We start from the raw sequence: 18,021 nt of genomic DNA, 5'->3' as shown, positions 1-18,021 counted from the left end.
CTTTTTAAAAGAGTTACTAATATAATCTGCTGAGCTGAAATAATTTACACCAGCGGGAGAAAGTACCCGCGCTAGTTATTATTCCAGTAGTACGCGACGTATTTAAACAGGTAATTGCGGGGTGTCCCGTCATGTAGCTAAAACCCCGGTAATTTATTATAGCGATGCCTGTTAAAAACATACACGCGTTTACAAACTCAAAAATACACTAACCTCCCTTCAACAATGTTGTAATTACATGATTAGCCATAAATGTTAAAATTTGGGTTACAAACAAAGTTAAAGAAAACAAAACTTTATTTAAGGTTTAAAAAATTCTATGTGCTAATTGACATTCATTGTGTTGAAAAATCAAAACTATCTAGTTGCAATGGATAAAACAGCTAAAAACTACGGTCACATGCTCATGACGTACAGCGTCAAAGCAATCCAATTGGACAAACATATTCTCGTTCACCACCTTACACGTGCCGCAGCCAGGTGGTTTCCGAAGTCGGGCAACAAAGACAAATTACTGATTTAACGCACGTTTATCAAAGATGAAGCTGAATATTGCTGTTACTAGTTTTTTAATTTATGCAAAATTTTTATGTCAAATTATTTAAGAAACTTTTTTGTAAGCTATGAGTTTAGAAACCTTGTTAGAAGCAGCCGAATTCCTTGAGTGGAACAAACCTGGGAAGAAGTCACGTGGTAAGAATTCCTGGTTCGGTATGATTTCTCCAACCGTAGTATGGCATTATTTTGTGTTGTTTTCTTACCATAAAAAATGTTTAGTGTGCTCACTAAGTAGCAGTTTTCATATGTATTAGGCCAATGTACTGAAGATACCGTCACTGAACATAAACAATACGCTAAGCGGCGTGCTAGCCACGTGTTAACGCCGATAAGTGACTGTACAAAAGTATAACTGAATGAGTTACGAAAAGCAAACGTTTATGACACTTGCATAAAATATAAGATCATGACATCTGTAGTACCTCATCTCTAATTCGTAATGATATGTGTATTATGTTATAGTATTTATTTTACTAAACAAATTATTATGTTACCGATGCCATAAAAACTTCGCCCTAGAACGAGACATGTCCTTAAAGCCTTGGGCTGTATTTTTGCTGAAACAGCTGATTGTACAGAAGAGTTATGGCAGATTTTATTTAACTCTCGATTTTATAAGAATATCTGATCTCTTTTATCGTTATAGTCGCATCTTATCTCTAAAGGCTTATCGGGCCACAAGAGATATTTTATCGAGATAGATAGATAGTTAGTTTTTAATGTAAAATAATTTCGTAATGTGTCAAGTTTACCTATAGTGATCAGCCTCGTAAAATCGCAGTGTCCTTTCGCTACAGTACTGTTTGCAGTCATTTTAGGTGTACATTATGATGCAAGGATTACATACTTTGTTAGTTTGGTTGGGCTATTTCTCATAAAAGTCAGCTATGACTCCAGATTACAAAAAGATGACTGCATACCAGTTGATTTAGCTATTAGCACGCTTGTTTTCAAATTACTAGTCCATTCAAACTCCAGGCTACAAGGTTTCCAGTTTAGATCTTGTTGTTGTTTGTATTTTATTAACATGTTAATATTTTTGATGGTTTTGTCTCCCATAGTAGTCCAGAGCTTCTTTTTTTACCCAACTATACGCAATTGCTTAAGATAAAACTGTTAACAGACATGTATTCTTTTGTTTAAAAACTGATCGCTTTCATTCAATACTTCAGCTAATAACAGTGAAAATGGCCTTAAAATATACCGAGACCATTTTCGCTAATTATAACATAGAATCTCTATAATGTAAAAAATTTTGGAACATTTTGTTTACGTAAAATTGTCCACGGTATTTCATATCAATACATAACAGGAAAGATACCAGACATGTTTTAAGAGAAATAGTATTTACTGTAAAACCTCTATTCGAATGCCACTTTGATTTGAAGGCCACCTCTAATAGAATGCCACTATAGAAGTGAAATAAAAAATGGTTGAAGAATACAGCGCCACCCCTTAATTTAAACGCCATCTCTAATTGACCGCCAGTTTGACATTCTTTGATCTTTAGGAACCCATAATAGAAAATGATCAGTAGAACAGTGTTTACAAAATGGTACTTATAATTCTATAATAGCCACAAAAATAATTATAGTAATACCACTAATGTTTCACCAGAAGCGATTAATTCTTTCGTTGTTGCTGTAGTGGTTGAAATGGTTTTAGTGACAGTGTACCCAAGAAGAATGATCATTACAATCATCAGAACTAAACTCTGATTCGGAGTCGCTAAGGTCTAAATTCAATCAATGGTCTTCAGATTCATCCATAATGTGATTGACAATCTGACTTGAAGACTTTAAAGCGTTTGGATGAATGATTAGAATACTCTTCAGGAACACAGTATGACGTAATAGCAGCCATTGTTGATATGTCAGTATTATACTTAGTAACAACAATCCAATATAGGCATTCGAAGGCATATTTTTATTTTATAACTACATTTAACAAAGTTGCATAAAAGCTTATTTCACTCATTGATGGTTGCTACAATTTGCAGCCAGAACTGGCTTTTTATTTGCATTAGATGATGAGTTATGAAGATAGATCCATCGAAAGTCGAGTTTAGATATCGCCAATGATGCTATTAAGTAGTATGCTATAAATCTGCAATTTTTCAAGTTATAATAATTACTAGAAATTCCCGTCATACAGCCCACGACCAAAGTGATATTGGAAAAAAGAAAGGGTACTGCTGGTTGAGAAATGCAATATTAGCTGTCAAATGGCACTGCAGTGCAATAGGAGAACTGCAATGGTAGCTGTAATGTACTGGGTGTTATTATGTACAATAAACAGCAATAATGAAAGGAAAGGATTATATGTTTATATCTCTCCCCTGCAATAGGAGAAATGCAATATTAGAAGTAAAATGGCAAGCTGCTGAATTTAAAAATCTAAACAGATTTTAGTTGGTTGTCATAGAAATAGTTGTATATCTATAAGAAAATGTAGGCCTATTACTTAATTTTGCAGATATTAAAAACGGCTTGGCAGTATCGCGATATTGGGCACAGCCATAATATCAGCAACAAAATCTTTAAAAAAATAATAACAGTAACATTTTGCACACCATTGGTCACTATATACTTCGATCTTGTAAATTCGAATGATTACTCTTATAATTAAATCTTATAATAATCTTATAAAATCGAATAATTAAATCGAATACTAAAATCGACAAAAAAGAAACGATTATCTTTCAGTACGTCTACATTAATTACAGAAACCTTCGGCAATTGGACAATGCCATAGACTGGTGAAACATGCACATTTTTCTCGTGAAATGCGCACGACTTAATGGTTCTCTCTGTCGCATGACTTTATTGGCGTTTCGTTGGCCGGTCTTAATTTTGATTAAAAAAGGCTTGTCAGGTTTTAATGGCGATTTTAGGCCAAATTAATCTGTCTAGTTATTTATTATCCGATCAGATGGGTATGGTTTAGGATATTGTCTACACTTTTCAAAGACTTGGTAACATATTTAAATAGGTTTATATGTGTTTTGTATCGTTATTATACTTAAACGACTCTATAGAAGCATGGTTAAATTAGTTGATGAGATTTCGGTACAAGGGTTTGGGATGGCCGTTGACGGATAATTTTTCAGGAGTTGCGTGCGCATATGCATTTATCATAAAGCTCCCAAACAATCGCTTTGCACGTGTTTGGCCATGGGATAATCTATTAAATGCTGCAAACATATTCAAAAACCAGTGACATAAACGGTATTTATAATATGTATAGAAACAAAAATTAACACTTTTGAAACAAAAATATTTGCATTGCTAGCTCGGCAGGTTGCATTCTAGTTGTTGCTTTTAAATGGAATCATTTCATTTTCTTCTGGCTGTAAAATAGCTTCCACAGTGTCGACTGAACGCAGCTTTTTTCTGCACTGCTGAACTAGTCGATATTAGCATCCAAACAATTTTTTTAACAGCAAAACATTTACGCGTTGCCATTTAGAATGCATACTTTTTTCATAAATAAGGAGAAACTTAAGGCTTGCACATGCGTGCTGATCACAAATTTTAGCCTCAAAATAGTAGTTCAGATTCTATCGTAATTACTCAAGTCAATAATCGAAGTCCGTTTTCTAACTCCAAAGCTCTACGGTTTTTTATTTAAAGGTTGACTTGCAACAAAATTCACATTACAGTTATTTGGTATCAAAAGGTTCACCATGTTTTACTCAATATTTCGACAGTTGTATGAAAGTGTAAACAGAAGCCGTCGTGTTCAACTATGTCATATTTCAGCCGTTAATTACGTTCATAAAAATAGAAATTGAGAAAGTTACTTAGAGTGATAGATATTTAGCAGTACCCAATAACTACTTTAACAGTGAACATTGCTTTCAGTAAAACCTTTTTAACAAAAATTGTTCAAGTGTTACATCAGTCTTTTTGTCTATTCTGTTGAAAGATTCAGATAGTAAGGCAAGCATATCTGAAAGGTGTTTGTATAATTTGACCCGCTAAACCACTCGGCCATGATTGTTATATGTACGGGCTTGTTGCCAAGAGTAAAGATAATTCATTTTAAAATACATTGCAATTATACAAATACCTTTCAAACATGCTTGCCTTACTATCTGAGTTGTTTTTGACATAGTAGACAAAAAGACTGATACTACGTATAACAATCAAAGCTTAGTGGATTAGAGGGTCTGACCTAGTACAACAGGTTGGGGAAGTCTATTAGTTGTGACAGGAAGAGCTTCCAACCGTAAAGTTGCTTTCCGTTTTCAAATCAATCAATGCAAGTTAGTTTGCTTTCTGATTGGAGTTTATCAAGAAAAAAAGTAGTGATAAAATAGGGTCGTGATAAAAAGGTTATTGTAATAGCTAATTAGGTTTTTCGCACAATTTTTTTTTTCTTGGAAGGTGTTTTAGTTTACTTTCATAGATAATATATTAAAATGTTACAGCATTACTTTTTAACCTTGTTGCGTCTGAAATCTGCAAGTTATTCATGCAAGTAAGGCAATTGCAGTGGCGAAGACAGTTGCAGTGCAAAGACATCGCAACTCCGCAATTGCAGCATGCAGTGGTGTAACTGCATTTAAATCATAAGGTTTATCACCAAAGTGTGAAATAGATATCAACTAGTTGAGGAACTGTCAAACTAAAGCTAATGAGCCATCATCTAACGTAATGCTAATAAAAAGACTGATATATAAACATTTTCAAACCTGCAGCTCTCCAGTCATCAAATATTTGATGTCGCTTGTACCTTTCTTTAGTAGTGCTAATGCAATGGAATTTTAACAGTTTTAATATGTTCTGGAACATATGTATAATCAGTCTTTCTGCAAGTATATGTATTGTACTTATAAGAGGCTGATGATATCTGATGTTTTTGTAAATATTTTGTATATTCGTATAGAAGTATATTACGTAATATAACATACCATGTAACCTGTCTCTTAAAAAACTGTCCAAACATGCAGAATCTTTTTTAATCTCCCATATGGGCCAAATCCCAAATACCTTGGTCTGTTGTATGAACTCAAAAGAGAATTGGCAGTGCAAGAGTCTTCACCACAATTTGTGACAATGCTTATGGGACTGAGGAGTTTCCTTACAAAGTTTCCTCGGCACAATAAAGCTAGTCAATGACATATAGTCAATGACATGAGCATATATGCTCATGAAAAATTAATTCTATGAGCAATGCATTGTCATTATTTTTTCTGAGTATGAGCCATAGTTTTAACACTTGGGAATACTTGAATTGCTTTCTAAACTTTCACAATTAGTATATATATATATATATATATATATATATATATATATATATGTAGCTTTAGACAAACTGTGAAACTCATTCAAGAATTAAAAAAAGACAGTCGCAGGCGGGTGCAATTAGAATTGCCTGTATTCTTATTTAATTCTAATATTCCGTGAAACTTGTAACAATAAAATTTGGTAGTCAATCGACAATCAATTTGGTGAATCACAAAAATAATAACCAATTTAGTAAATCCTACAATTATTGTATATGCATAATTGAAAAGGTCATGACAAAATGTTAGGAAAGTAAAATACTGACTTATGCCTCCATTTAATCCACTTAATACTCTGTAGTAACTATACTGTATATACTGAGGTAGTAAGTACCTCATCAGATTTACGCTGCATCAGGAAAATTTCAAATTAACAGACTAGTTTAGCTTTAGTAGTTTCCCCGACCAGTAGGATTATTCTAGACCGCTATTGATCAGACAAATAGGCCTGTGGCAGCATGGGCCAACAATAGGCAGCCAACTCATATCCAGCGACCCACCACCCACAGACAAGGAAATTTCGTCATATGAGACCATAAAACAAAAATTCTACAACTACTTGATGAGATAAACAGCTATAAAGCTCAGTGCAATTTGGAAATGAATGCAAATATAGCCATATTAATCAGGTCAAAGTGTCTTTAGCTATTGTTAATTTGAAATTCAAAAAACTATATATATATGTAAGTACATTTACATGTTCTTCTACATTATATATAGTACTTTATTAGCAATAATTTCATTTCAAAAATAGGAATGTTTTTCAAATTAGGCCATACAACAATACATGAGGCGTATTTGTACAGTACTTTGTATTTACTCTCGTACAATACTGGAATGCATGAAAGATTAATGAGAAATGAACCAAAAATTTTCACTGGCTCAAAAATTGGAAGCAAAGTCAATACTAAATATTCTAGAGCCAATCAACATCGGAATGATGGAAAAAGCTTATTGCCGATTCTCATTAGATAAAAGATACAGGAAAATAAAATTTTATTCAATAGTTGAAAAGTGGTCTCACGTGATTGTTGAAAGGAATTCTATTATTATCGCTGACATTAACCAATTTGTTGCTAGCAGACTTTCATATCGATAGATGGTGCACGCCCAAGTGATGAGACTGCCAGTGTATGGCTATAAGCACACAAATAAAGACCATTGAACACTCGCAATGCAGTGGAACCGCAATAGTTGAAACCGAGAACTAGGGGGAATTAGGCCTAACTACACACATTGACAAAATTTGTTGCAATGTGTATTGTTGATATTTGCTGTGGCGAATGATGTTGACAAATAGATTGACCAATGCGATTTCCTCTTAGACATGTTTTAACCATAATGTCCTTACTAAATTTCCCAATACCTTCAATATCATGAGGATAATCGTATGTACGATTAACAATATGTACCACTAATGTTTGTGCAGCTATTTGAATTTCTATATTCTGCCAAAGGAAAAAAACTAGTGCACATAATGATAAAAACAATCAAATATAAAAATACATCAATATATATCATAAATTAATTCATATTAAAGATTTATTTTAAAGAATTTAGTTATCAAAAAATGGTTTGTTGGGCAGATTAAAGGTGAAAATTGGTATGAAGATGCATGGTTGCACTTACGATGGATGAAGACAACATCACTCAGCTTCAATGATATGCCATTTTTGGTTGTCTGCCGATTTTCGCTCTGTTGCCTAGTTCAGTTTTTTAATTTTTCGACATTCATTATGTTTCCAAAGCGCAGAGCAAATTCTTCTAATGGTAATGCATCAAAGACAAAAAAGGCCATCATCATGTAGGTGAAACTAGATATCAATTAGACTACATAGTAATTTATCCAGGACGTTCTGGTTTATACTGAAGTTTAGGTTACATCGCATTTTAAGAATGAATCGATGTCATAAGTGGATGACCATCTGTATTGTACTGTATGTGAACATAACTTACTGATTGCATAGACCATCAGTGCCCCGCCTTTCCTTATACAATGGCCATGCTCGACATTTAGATAAAACGCGGCCAAAAAGCATGCAAAATTTTAAAACGAATATCTGCAATATGAACTTGAGCTGTAGCATGATGTACAACGCCACATGAATAACTGGAAAACCTATTTGTGTCCTCCTAAATTTTGACTCGTCTTACCCGTAGGCCGCTGTCTTAGAGGCGCTTAGTGAAAGACAGCAATCTAGCGAGTGGACATAAGAGAGTCGATTAGCGCTAGAGATAAAATGGGAGTTGAAAAATTTGGGTCTGATTTCTGGAAAATATTAAGGAGATGGAGACTCTGTGGCGATATTACAGTACCTCATCTCCCTTTTAAAACCACTTTTAATATATAGCTATAATTGGTCATTCCAATGAACTGCATAAGGGCGGGCCACATGAGGTAGAGTCATTGGTGCGGATATGGCCTGCAGGCCATAATTTGGGCACAGCTGGCATAGACCACAATGTGGTTTCAATGACCTTTGATGTGGCCTAATTTATATTATCATTTTACAGTTTTTTTCCTAATACATAGCCAACATCTTATCTTACCCAATATTTTCAGAGTATTAGTCATGCCATCTCTAAAAAATGTTAAACTGAATAATTTAGCGAAGCATCCGACAGTTATCTGCCAAATTTTAACTGACGCTAGAGTTTTGAGCTCGATCATGGATTTTCCATTTATTTATGGTCTCTACTTCTATCAAATTAATGACTGCCATTTAAAAAGCACAAAACCATATATGATATAATTCAAATGGAATTATTTTGATATCGTGCACAATGAGGATAGTGGCAACAATTGTCATCCCAATGTTTTTGCTAGTGAAACCATTAATAGTTAGGCTAGTGAGAGGTAGCTGTGTGTAAGGTATGCATCTAATATGGTGGCCACCAAAACTAATAATTATAAAGATGGTTTCCATGTGTGCTTGTTGGAAAAAGTTGGCACTTGTGCATTGGCATGAATTGCTGATTGTACATGTATGTAATTACTTTTGCTAGTAGCAGCTGTTTGATGTACTACTACTGATTTAGTTGGAACTTTGAACTTTTTTGTTCTTCTAAATGATCTGGAAGTTATTAGTCAGACTAACAAGCATTTGCCAACATTACAGAAAGCTCAATCTATTTTATTGTTGCTGTCATGCCTTTTGGTTCATTATTGAGAAGGTATTGCCATTCTCATCTAGATAGAAGGCCTTATAACTAATTTATTCAATTTGACTGATTTCATGTAGTCTGAAAAGGTTGTACATTGTATGTCAAACCATATTTATGATGTGTAAAGTTATTTACATAATGACTACAAATTAATTTTTCGAGCTAAGTTAATGCTTAGCTCATTTTGCAATGTTGTTAACAACTTCTGTTAATTATCACTCGTTATAGATTTACAGCAATGATAAGTTGTTTTATTTTTAGAGTATTTAATACAATTCTATAGGACTCATGGTGTAGTAGAATTGGCAGGTTGTATGTAGCATACCATGCATCACGTATTTGGCTCATGATAGTAAAGCGATGCATTCCAAATATATTTCTATTGTATGGGCGGAGTTTAAAAGCATAAAGTTAATTCATTGGTCATTACTCTGCTAATACCTATTGGCCCTTATTGGTCAGTTGCCTGCCAGTTATCAAGTATCATCCACCCACTGCTCATTCATTCAGTGAATAGCAGCCATTGCAGGGAGGTCTTGTATATTAGTAATTCGATACAGGTGTAGCAAGCAAAGGTATTTAATATGTGTGTTGCCGGACCTTTTGGATGTGCATCTTCACTAGAACATTACACAGCTGCGGCTACTTTGTAAGTTCAATTAGGAAGCCTTTATAGCTGATGTACTTGTTTTAACAGCTTTACATAAGAGGTTGCCATTTTACTAGATAATATGTTTATTCATCACTGTATGGTGATATTTGCTGATCTATCTTTCGCTGATGATTTTTATGAGTTCTTCTGTTGATTTGGGTAATCATGGTGCTTGTAAGTCTATTTCATGAACTATATAAGACCATTGCCAGAGCTCTGTAGCAGTTTGGAAACTATTTCATCTCATCTGTATAATAGTCAAATAGAACAATATCAAAAGGCCTACCACTTTTGGTATTGTTCTATTTGACTGCGGTCAATTTTTTACTTTGATGTAGGTATGTTTAGAAGTAATTGTTTTTGGTATCATAAGAACCGAAAGTCCAGAAAACATAAATTTACTTGTTTACAAGCAAAAGAACCTGATTATTCACCTTCTCATAACACTACTAAGGCTTGTCATTAAAACTCTGGTAAATTGAATGATTAATTTGGCTGTAAAAACTCCTCAAAGCTGTTAAAATCATTGAAAATATATATAATAAAACAAGTTCAGTTGTTCCAAGCTGCTAGAGCTCTATCCCTATTAATATTAAAGGTTCACTTGCAATAAAATTCACATTACAGTTATTTGGTATCAAAAGATTCACCATGTCTTACTCTGTTGTGTTGTAGGTGCCAAATATGTGGAAATGTGATTACAAGCTTTTAAAAGCTCAAAAACGAAAAGCCGCCGTAGATTGGAATCTCTTTATTTCTCTGACATAGTCATGAAATTTATTTAATGTCTTGTCATGTGATGTTCTCACATGAATAGAAAGGCCAATAAAATGCTCAATATAATAATTATCGTAACACTAGTTTATGACAAACACTGCGGGTTTTACCGAAGACCCCGTATCAAATATAGATGCTCGCTACTTTACAGTTTTGTTTCGGCATTATTCAATCGTCAAGTCGTAATCTGATCATGTGACCCAATACTTCGCAAATAATTTTTGCAGCACTTTCGATTATCACAGGTGACCAACAGGCTCGTCATGATTATCAGACAATGATATGTACTCCTTCGAGTTAAGGCTAAAAATTAAACGAATTTTTACAGTAAGTTATAAGATATCAGTGCTAAAAGTGACAGCATTACAATGACAATAAAACAGATGCGTAAGAACAATAGACATGGTTTTATTGAATGCGTGAAGTATATTTGTGAAAATATTTCGACGAATAAGGTTGCATGAAAGTGTAAACAGAAACCATCTCCCACAACTACGTCACATTTGAGCCGTTTTGGAAAGAGAATTCAAACTATGGCGACCTCGTGTGGCTGCGATTAACTGCTCGTTTTTGAGCTTTTAAGAGCTTGTAATCACATTCCCACATATTTGGCACCTACAACACAACAGAGTAAGACATGGTGAATCTTTTCATATCAAATGACTGTAATGTGAATTTGGTTGCAAGTCAACCTTTATGTTGAAAAATGGCTAAATTCAATTTTCCCCTGATGGATTGGATCAATTGCAAAGAATTGGTCATATCTAAGTTGCCGAGCAAAGTGCCTAATTTAACACTGAATGATATTGAAAACAAGAACTTGAGCTAAATAAAAGTATGTAAGTTAACACTGTATAATAATATTTATTACTATTAGTTCTCTGTATGTAGTTCTCTCTAAATGATTATCAAATCCAAATGCGTTATAACCTACTAATAACTCAATGCAACGGCTCTTCATGATAGCTTGCCAACAGTGCAACAATTATTGATCACTACCTCATTCGCATAACACAAAAATGATTTCTTTCTTAAAAATTGCTGCAATTGAAGCACTTTACTCATCTTAGCTATTTGCAACCTATCAGTTTAGGTATAGCAGAAACTCCTTTCGTGATTCGTTGTACTGCTACTCACCGCGTTGTGCTCCAAACTGGCCTTTACTTTGTATGAATATAATACAAGTTTACAATTTGTTGTTATAAAATAATAGCAAGCTTGGGTTTTTAAAATGATTTCCATTGATTATAAATTTATAAACTTTGACTTGTTACTGCTTTGCTGCTATTACTGGTACAGTTGTGGACTAACATGGGCCTAGCTAAAGGCTGGTTCACACTATATCATCGTTTCTCGGTGTTGATATCACAATATGTTGGTGATTGTCAATGATAACAATGTTCAAACTGTCACAAACCTATCGGCATTCGCATCAGCAAGTACTTCGTGGCATAGTGCTCTCATGTTTTTTTTTAGTTTTTCGCGAAGAACCCTCTTTGTTTTCGCATACTCAAATTAAATACTAGTCTTGCAGCAACAATCATAAAAGGAAATAAATAAATCACTCTATCCACAACCGCGACTTACTATCGCCAAAATGGTGCGCGTTGCGCAGGCTGCCGTCGATGCTCGGCGAAATATCGAGAAAGTTTGACAGCTGCAAACTTTCCCGACGTATCCTTGTTGTTTTGTCCATGCCATCAGTTTGCGGTTCACATAGTCGATGATGAAGAACGAGAGGAAAACGACGATATAGTGTGAGCCAGCCTTTATCAGGTCATTGCTTTCTGGGTGGATATGTTTATATCTCGTTTCACTAATTTAGTCAAGAATCCTGTATTCATAGAATTCATTTAAGTAGACTATCAGTTCTTCATGGATTTTACCGCTATGCATATCTTACGTATGTTTTCATTGCAGCAACTAGAACTTCTAAGAAGGCTGAAAAATCTAAACCAAGCACTAATACAGAAAGAAAAAGAAAGGCGCCACCCTCTAGGCCTGCTGTAACAGATGATGTACAACCCGATGATATACCGCCCGACGATGAAGATGCACCAGTGGCTAGCAGCTCTATGGATGGTACTGCTCCTCTGACTTTTAGTGATGCTGTCGCAGTTTTGGCTGATGACTTGATACCGGAAGATAGTGAGGATGATGAGGACAAAATAATAATGAGAGACCTTAGGAGAAGGTATGTTCTCTTGCCTTCCTTTTGTTCCTCTCAAACACTCTGTTTCCATAGTGCTGATGATGTGGATTTGGAGTGTGCACATTCAGTTACCGTGTGATAAGTGTTTCAATAGACATTCGCATATTGCGGATTAATGCTGGCGTTTTGTTAAAAAAGATGGGCAATTCTATGTCAGAGGTCATAGCTGCGCATTCCTATCTCGCATAGCAGCGTGCTTTCAAATAGGAACGACTAATGTGTGAAAAATGTTTAAAATGTAATAGCTTGCGCGGCAGTTTTGTGTGCATCATTCGCAAGATCTATTTTCATCTTTCGCAAGCGTGAAACATTCGATAAAAATGTGCGAATAACTAAACTCGCTTGACTTGCGGTGCGAGTTTATGCCATTTTTATCTTGTGGATGACGCCAACTTGTAGATTAACCGCGTCATAGAAACAGTGAATACTACTAGTAGTGTTTTGTCTGCAGCTGTCAACTAATTGGATTCCTTGAAAATTAGGCAAACGGCTTATTATGGCCTTTTACTGCTAGATATACACGTATCTACTATCACAGCATTCTTGTGCATCTTCATTTCAGAAAGTTTTTATGATCAGCTAATCAAAGATTTGACAAAGAACCAGCGGAGAGGCTTCATTTTTGGCACTTCTGCAGGTCACCACAATGTCCCAAGTTCATACGCAAGTAGATTGCAAGCAAAAAATTACAAAGAATATTTTAATGTGTCCGTAAAACGGTGGAGAATTGCCCTAAAAACTTACTGTAAAACCTCTATTTGAACGCCATTGTGCTCAATTTTCAACCTTTTCTCTGTAGCGGCATTTTTTGAGAGGTGGCGTTCAAATAGAGGGGGTGGGGTTGTATTTTTCAAATAGCTCGTCAGAATTTTGGGATGCTAAATTTAACACTTTTACTGGCGAAGTGAAAGTCGCCTATATTTTGCACTCTCCTTCGAGCAGAGCGACATTACTCCATTTGGGTACAATAAATCTGCTATAACTTACCTTCAACTTGTCGTAGATCTCTAAATAAGTATGCATTGGGAAGCTGAGAAATATTTCTACCAGTTATATCTATTGCTTGCAGTTAACCTACAAAGATCTTATAACCTGCATTGCAATTTGTTAGAGCTGTCAATTTTTTATTTCATACTAAATTTGAAGGCATATTTTTATTTTATATCTATATTTACCAATGTTACATAAACGTCCATTGTACTCATTGATATGTTTGCTACAGTTAGCAGCCAAAACTAGCTTTTTATGTGCAATAGAAGAGGAGTTACGAGCGTTGATCCATTGTAAACCGAGTTTAGATAACCACCATGATGCTATCAAATAATATGCTATAAACCTGAAAATTTATAAGTTGTGTAATGATAGTCGACCAAATGCTACAAACATATTCAAAAACACGTGACATGAACAAACCATTATTATAATACATGTACATGCAGAAACAAAAATTAACGCTTTTGATACAAATATATTTGGTTGCGTTCTGATTGTTGCTTTTATATGGAATCATTCCATATTGTTTTGCTGTACAATACCTTCCACAGTGTCTGCTGATCTCAACTTTTTTTCTATTCTGCTGAACTAGTCGCTATTAGCGTCCAAACAATTTCTAACAGAGAACAACTACTACGTGTTGCTATTTGAAAACTTAGCGAAAATAAAGATGAACTTTAGCCGCATGCGCGGTTAGCAAAAGTTATAATCTGAAAGTAGTAGTACAGATTCCATCGTAATTGTAAACCATTTTTTAAATACGTCGAATTATTAAGATCGCGTTAAACAAGGCGCTACTATTTGCCTGATACAGTTATTAATTATTTCTATGGCGTTGCTTTTAAAGTTTTAGAGAAATAATCGTAAGTTTTGTAGTTAGAAAATATAGCATCTCGTATAGTGCCTGCCAAATAGAGGGGCGATCAAATAGAGGGGCGTTTAAATAGAGGTTTTATGGTATGTTGTTTATGAGTTTATGAATTTGATTATTATTGCTAACAGGTTTACCAGACAAGATAAATATTTCTGTTGTGATTTTGTAATGGTTTAAATTGTTGGCTTTTTATCGCATGTTCCTGACAAGCAATAATAATTGAAAGGAATGTACATAAAGCATATACATGTATATTATATTGGATTGCTCATGTTACAATTTTAGTTAGAATTTGCAGCAACTTTTAGTAAAAATCTCAACATTAACATCTTTTACTATGTTATGTTTTGGAGACTGATACCACAGATTTACAATTGCATTTTACATTCATTATGTGATACCAACTACTGTCATGTCATACAAGCTATGAATAGTTCTAGGGTAGGTTATTTGTAGATTTTATTGTGTTACATGTACATTCAGCTAGTGATTGCTTGTAAAAGCTTTTTCTACACGGAAAAGAGTTGATCGTGCTGTACGTTAAAATGATTGTTGGTAATGAGCTGTTTAAATAGAAACATCAACATGTTACAAAACTGCTTGAAAGTTCATAGCAACAGTGAATCGACTATTGTTCGTTTGTAAAATTTAATACATCGCCTAGCAATATCAACAAATTTTTTAATTTGTAAGTATAAGGATAGCTGTCACAAACAAATCATAACTGTGTTGCCTTAAACGCCGAAAATAACAAAACTTGAGAATATTTGTGTACATTTAAATACATCCACAATAAATATTGTAGGAATAGTCTCGTGTACCGTGTAGGTCTATTTATTGCTTGAGGTTTTTCTGTGATGAAAAAATAATGTGACTGTGATGGATAGTAAATTGATTTCAGCCAGTTCAGCTAGTTCTGTTTCAAGGATTAGTAGACATATTTCAAGATTAGGGTATTTCCTGTGATATGTCTCAGAAAACTAACACAAATTTACCGAAATGGTAAATGAATCTCTTGTGTTTAGTGCTCTGCTGTATGGGTACAGCCTCCTATGTTTTTATGTCTCTATGTCTTCATTAACAATCAGAGCTATTGAGGTAGTGTGAGAAGACTCAACACGCACAAGAGTGGTTTTTTATACTTATCATTGTATTCTCATTTTATTTGTTTATGAAATAATTTTTTTTATAAAGTCTTCAATGTCCAGACTCAAAAGTTACACGGTATGTAAAAGATATGTACTCTTTCATTTTTTTCATCTCAAAAGATGTTAGTTATAATTTGTGTGTGTTCTTTTTTAGTATTGGCAGCCGTGAAACGCATAATAAGCTAGAGAAGAACAGGTAAGCCTTAGAAATTTGCTGTTCAAACCTCATTTTGCATTTGAAGAATAGTCTCAAGTATTTAAGGTACTATTCAAGGGCAGTGTTCGATTTCTTCATTGGGGATAAAAATGTAGGAATCAGATTCTAGTCACGCACCTTGAGACTAGCAGAGTTAGGTGCATACATCTACATTACATTGACTCTTGGTGAGGTTTATGTACGCAACACGCACCAGTTGTTAAACTGAGAGGCTGGTTTTCACAGGCGGAACTACATGTACAATCTTAGACAAATGAAATGATAAACCATGACTTAGATCATGCAAAATCAATTATATTACCATATAGTTATACATGCTGCCATAAAAAGTGAGACTGCGCTAAATGTATTAGTAAATTTTAACAAACTAAAACTCCATTTTAACAAAATTTCACTGCAGCATAAATAAAATTCAAAATAGTTCTATCCAATTAACCACAATGCATTTAATCGTGGTGTAGCCAATTTGCTGTTTTATTGAGTTATAGCTACATACTCGATACTTGTGAGTGAGCGTATTCGATTTCTTGGTCATGAATGAATTATAAATTTCAAAACTGCAGACTAGTCAAATCACCGCAAAAAAAGCAAAAAACTGGTTAATTGAATGCTAATGCGCCTTTGGCAGGGATATTAGCTGTATCAGTCCAAAGCAGCAAACTACCAAAAACTGCCTTCAGTGGTAACACACAGTCCTTTATAATAGTTTCAAGAGCGATAATTTGGATTGACAACAGTACTCTAGAAGTGAATGGTAAGGCTCCATTGCAAGTGAGTAAGTAGTTATGTATACCCTGAGACTGATGTTTACTTTAATGTTTATCAGTTTTGCTAGCTTATCGACCGCTTTGCTGTTCAGTAGATGTGTAAGGTATATATTAAAAAGGGTGCTGGTGGACTCGTCCATCCAAATTTTACTATAGAGCATCAATGATTGACAGTTTTATATCGAGAGCAGCCCAAGTTTGCATGCTCGTTGTGCGCTTCTAATCAATGGCAGATATTTTCCGTGCCAAGAATGCTATATATATATATATATGTATGTAGGAAATGTGAGAGCAGCCTAATACATGTTCTAGTCATGCAGACTGTGTTGTCTTGTACGTTACAATCATATGATACCATTATTATAACAAACAATACATCAATAGAATGACATATATAACTATTTTTAATACTTCTGTGATGGCTGGTACCACAGATGTAGCTAGTAATACCATTTCAGTCTTTCACTGGAGCGAAAGAGTAAAGGCTTGGCTGCACATACACCAATGGAATGCGTTTTTGCGTAGCTAACTCGTCGTCAATGTGTTGTCATGAACATGTTGCTCTCCACCACTGGAGATTGAACCAGCGCATCCGTGATGGGCGATCTCAATTCAATTTTATTCATTTCCAGCATTTGTGACCAAAATTAGCTTTCAGCAACAGTGACAACAGGACTTCACGCAAACAGCTATTTATATATAGACAATGATATCGGTTTCCAGCATATGTATGAAAGCTACTCGTCTAAATTGAAATTATTCTTAAAACATTTCAAATAATTGTTTTTCGTAATGAAAATCACTTTTTGTTCTATAGTTTAATTTGCTATAAACCCAATGTATTTTTGTATTTGGTTGCTTTTATCGTTAACAAGGAGTGGTTTTGCCAAATGTAGCAATGCAGATAGCTGCTCAAATGTTAGTGCTATCATAAATCGTTGATCTTTGGTACAAAATAGATATTTTGAAGATAATTTAATAACAGTACCGAGAAATTCAGTGACGATAGTTTATGGTCTTTATACAACCGAGGTCAATTCTTATCGGTCAATGCATTTGTCTACATGATGTCTCGTTTAGTAGCGTCGGTGTGCGTGTAGTCACAGTCAATATCTACACCACGCATTTTGTCTGTGTGCCTAACCAGGGTTTATAAGTCTTCAACAGTCCTTTGCACTGCTGTTTATTAAAAGATTCATTCAAAGTTGGCCAAAATTCTTTGATTCCGCACAATCATTATAAAATGGCAGATCTACAAATTCGCAGCAATTTTTCAACTGGATTTTTTAAATAGTCAACAGTTTTAAAGGTTGACTTGCAACAAAATTCACATTACAGTTATTTGATATCAAAAGATTCACCATTGTT

The 18,021-nt window shown here is 34.5% G+C and overlaps 1 protein-coding gene across 2 annotated transcripts in view; it reads left to right on the top strand.

Moving 5' to 3' along the window:
* The first annotated feature begins 475 nt into the window (after nucleotides 1-475).
* LOC137391191 (max-binding protein MNT-like) overlaps nucleotides 476-18,021 on the top strand; it is an 80,244-nt gene continuing 62,698 nt past the window's right edge. For both annotated transcript variants that reach the window (XM_068077579.1, XM_068077580.1), the window contains exons 1-3: nucleotides 476-693; nucleotides 12,363-12,636; nucleotides 15,824-15,865. In XM_068077579.1, the coding sequence (XP_067933680.1) occupies nucleotides 624-693; nucleotides 12,363-12,636; nucleotides 15,824-15,865 (386 nt within the window). In that variant the 5' untranslated portion in view covers nucleotides 476-623. The remainder of the gene's footprint in view (nucleotides 694-12,362; nucleotides 12,637-15,823; nucleotides 15,866-18,021) is intronic.

This window comes from Watersipora subatra, chromosome 3, assembly GCF_963576615.1.
Source record: "Watersipora subatra chromosome 3, tzWatSuba1.1, whole genome shotgun sequence".
Classification (NCBI taxonomy): Eukaryota; Metazoa; Bryozoa; class Gymnolaemata; order Cheilostomatida; family Watersiporidae; genus Watersipora; species Watersipora subatra.
The sequence above is the reverse complement of the archived record's forward strand: the minus strand, read 5'-3'. Positions and strand labels throughout refer to the sequence as shown.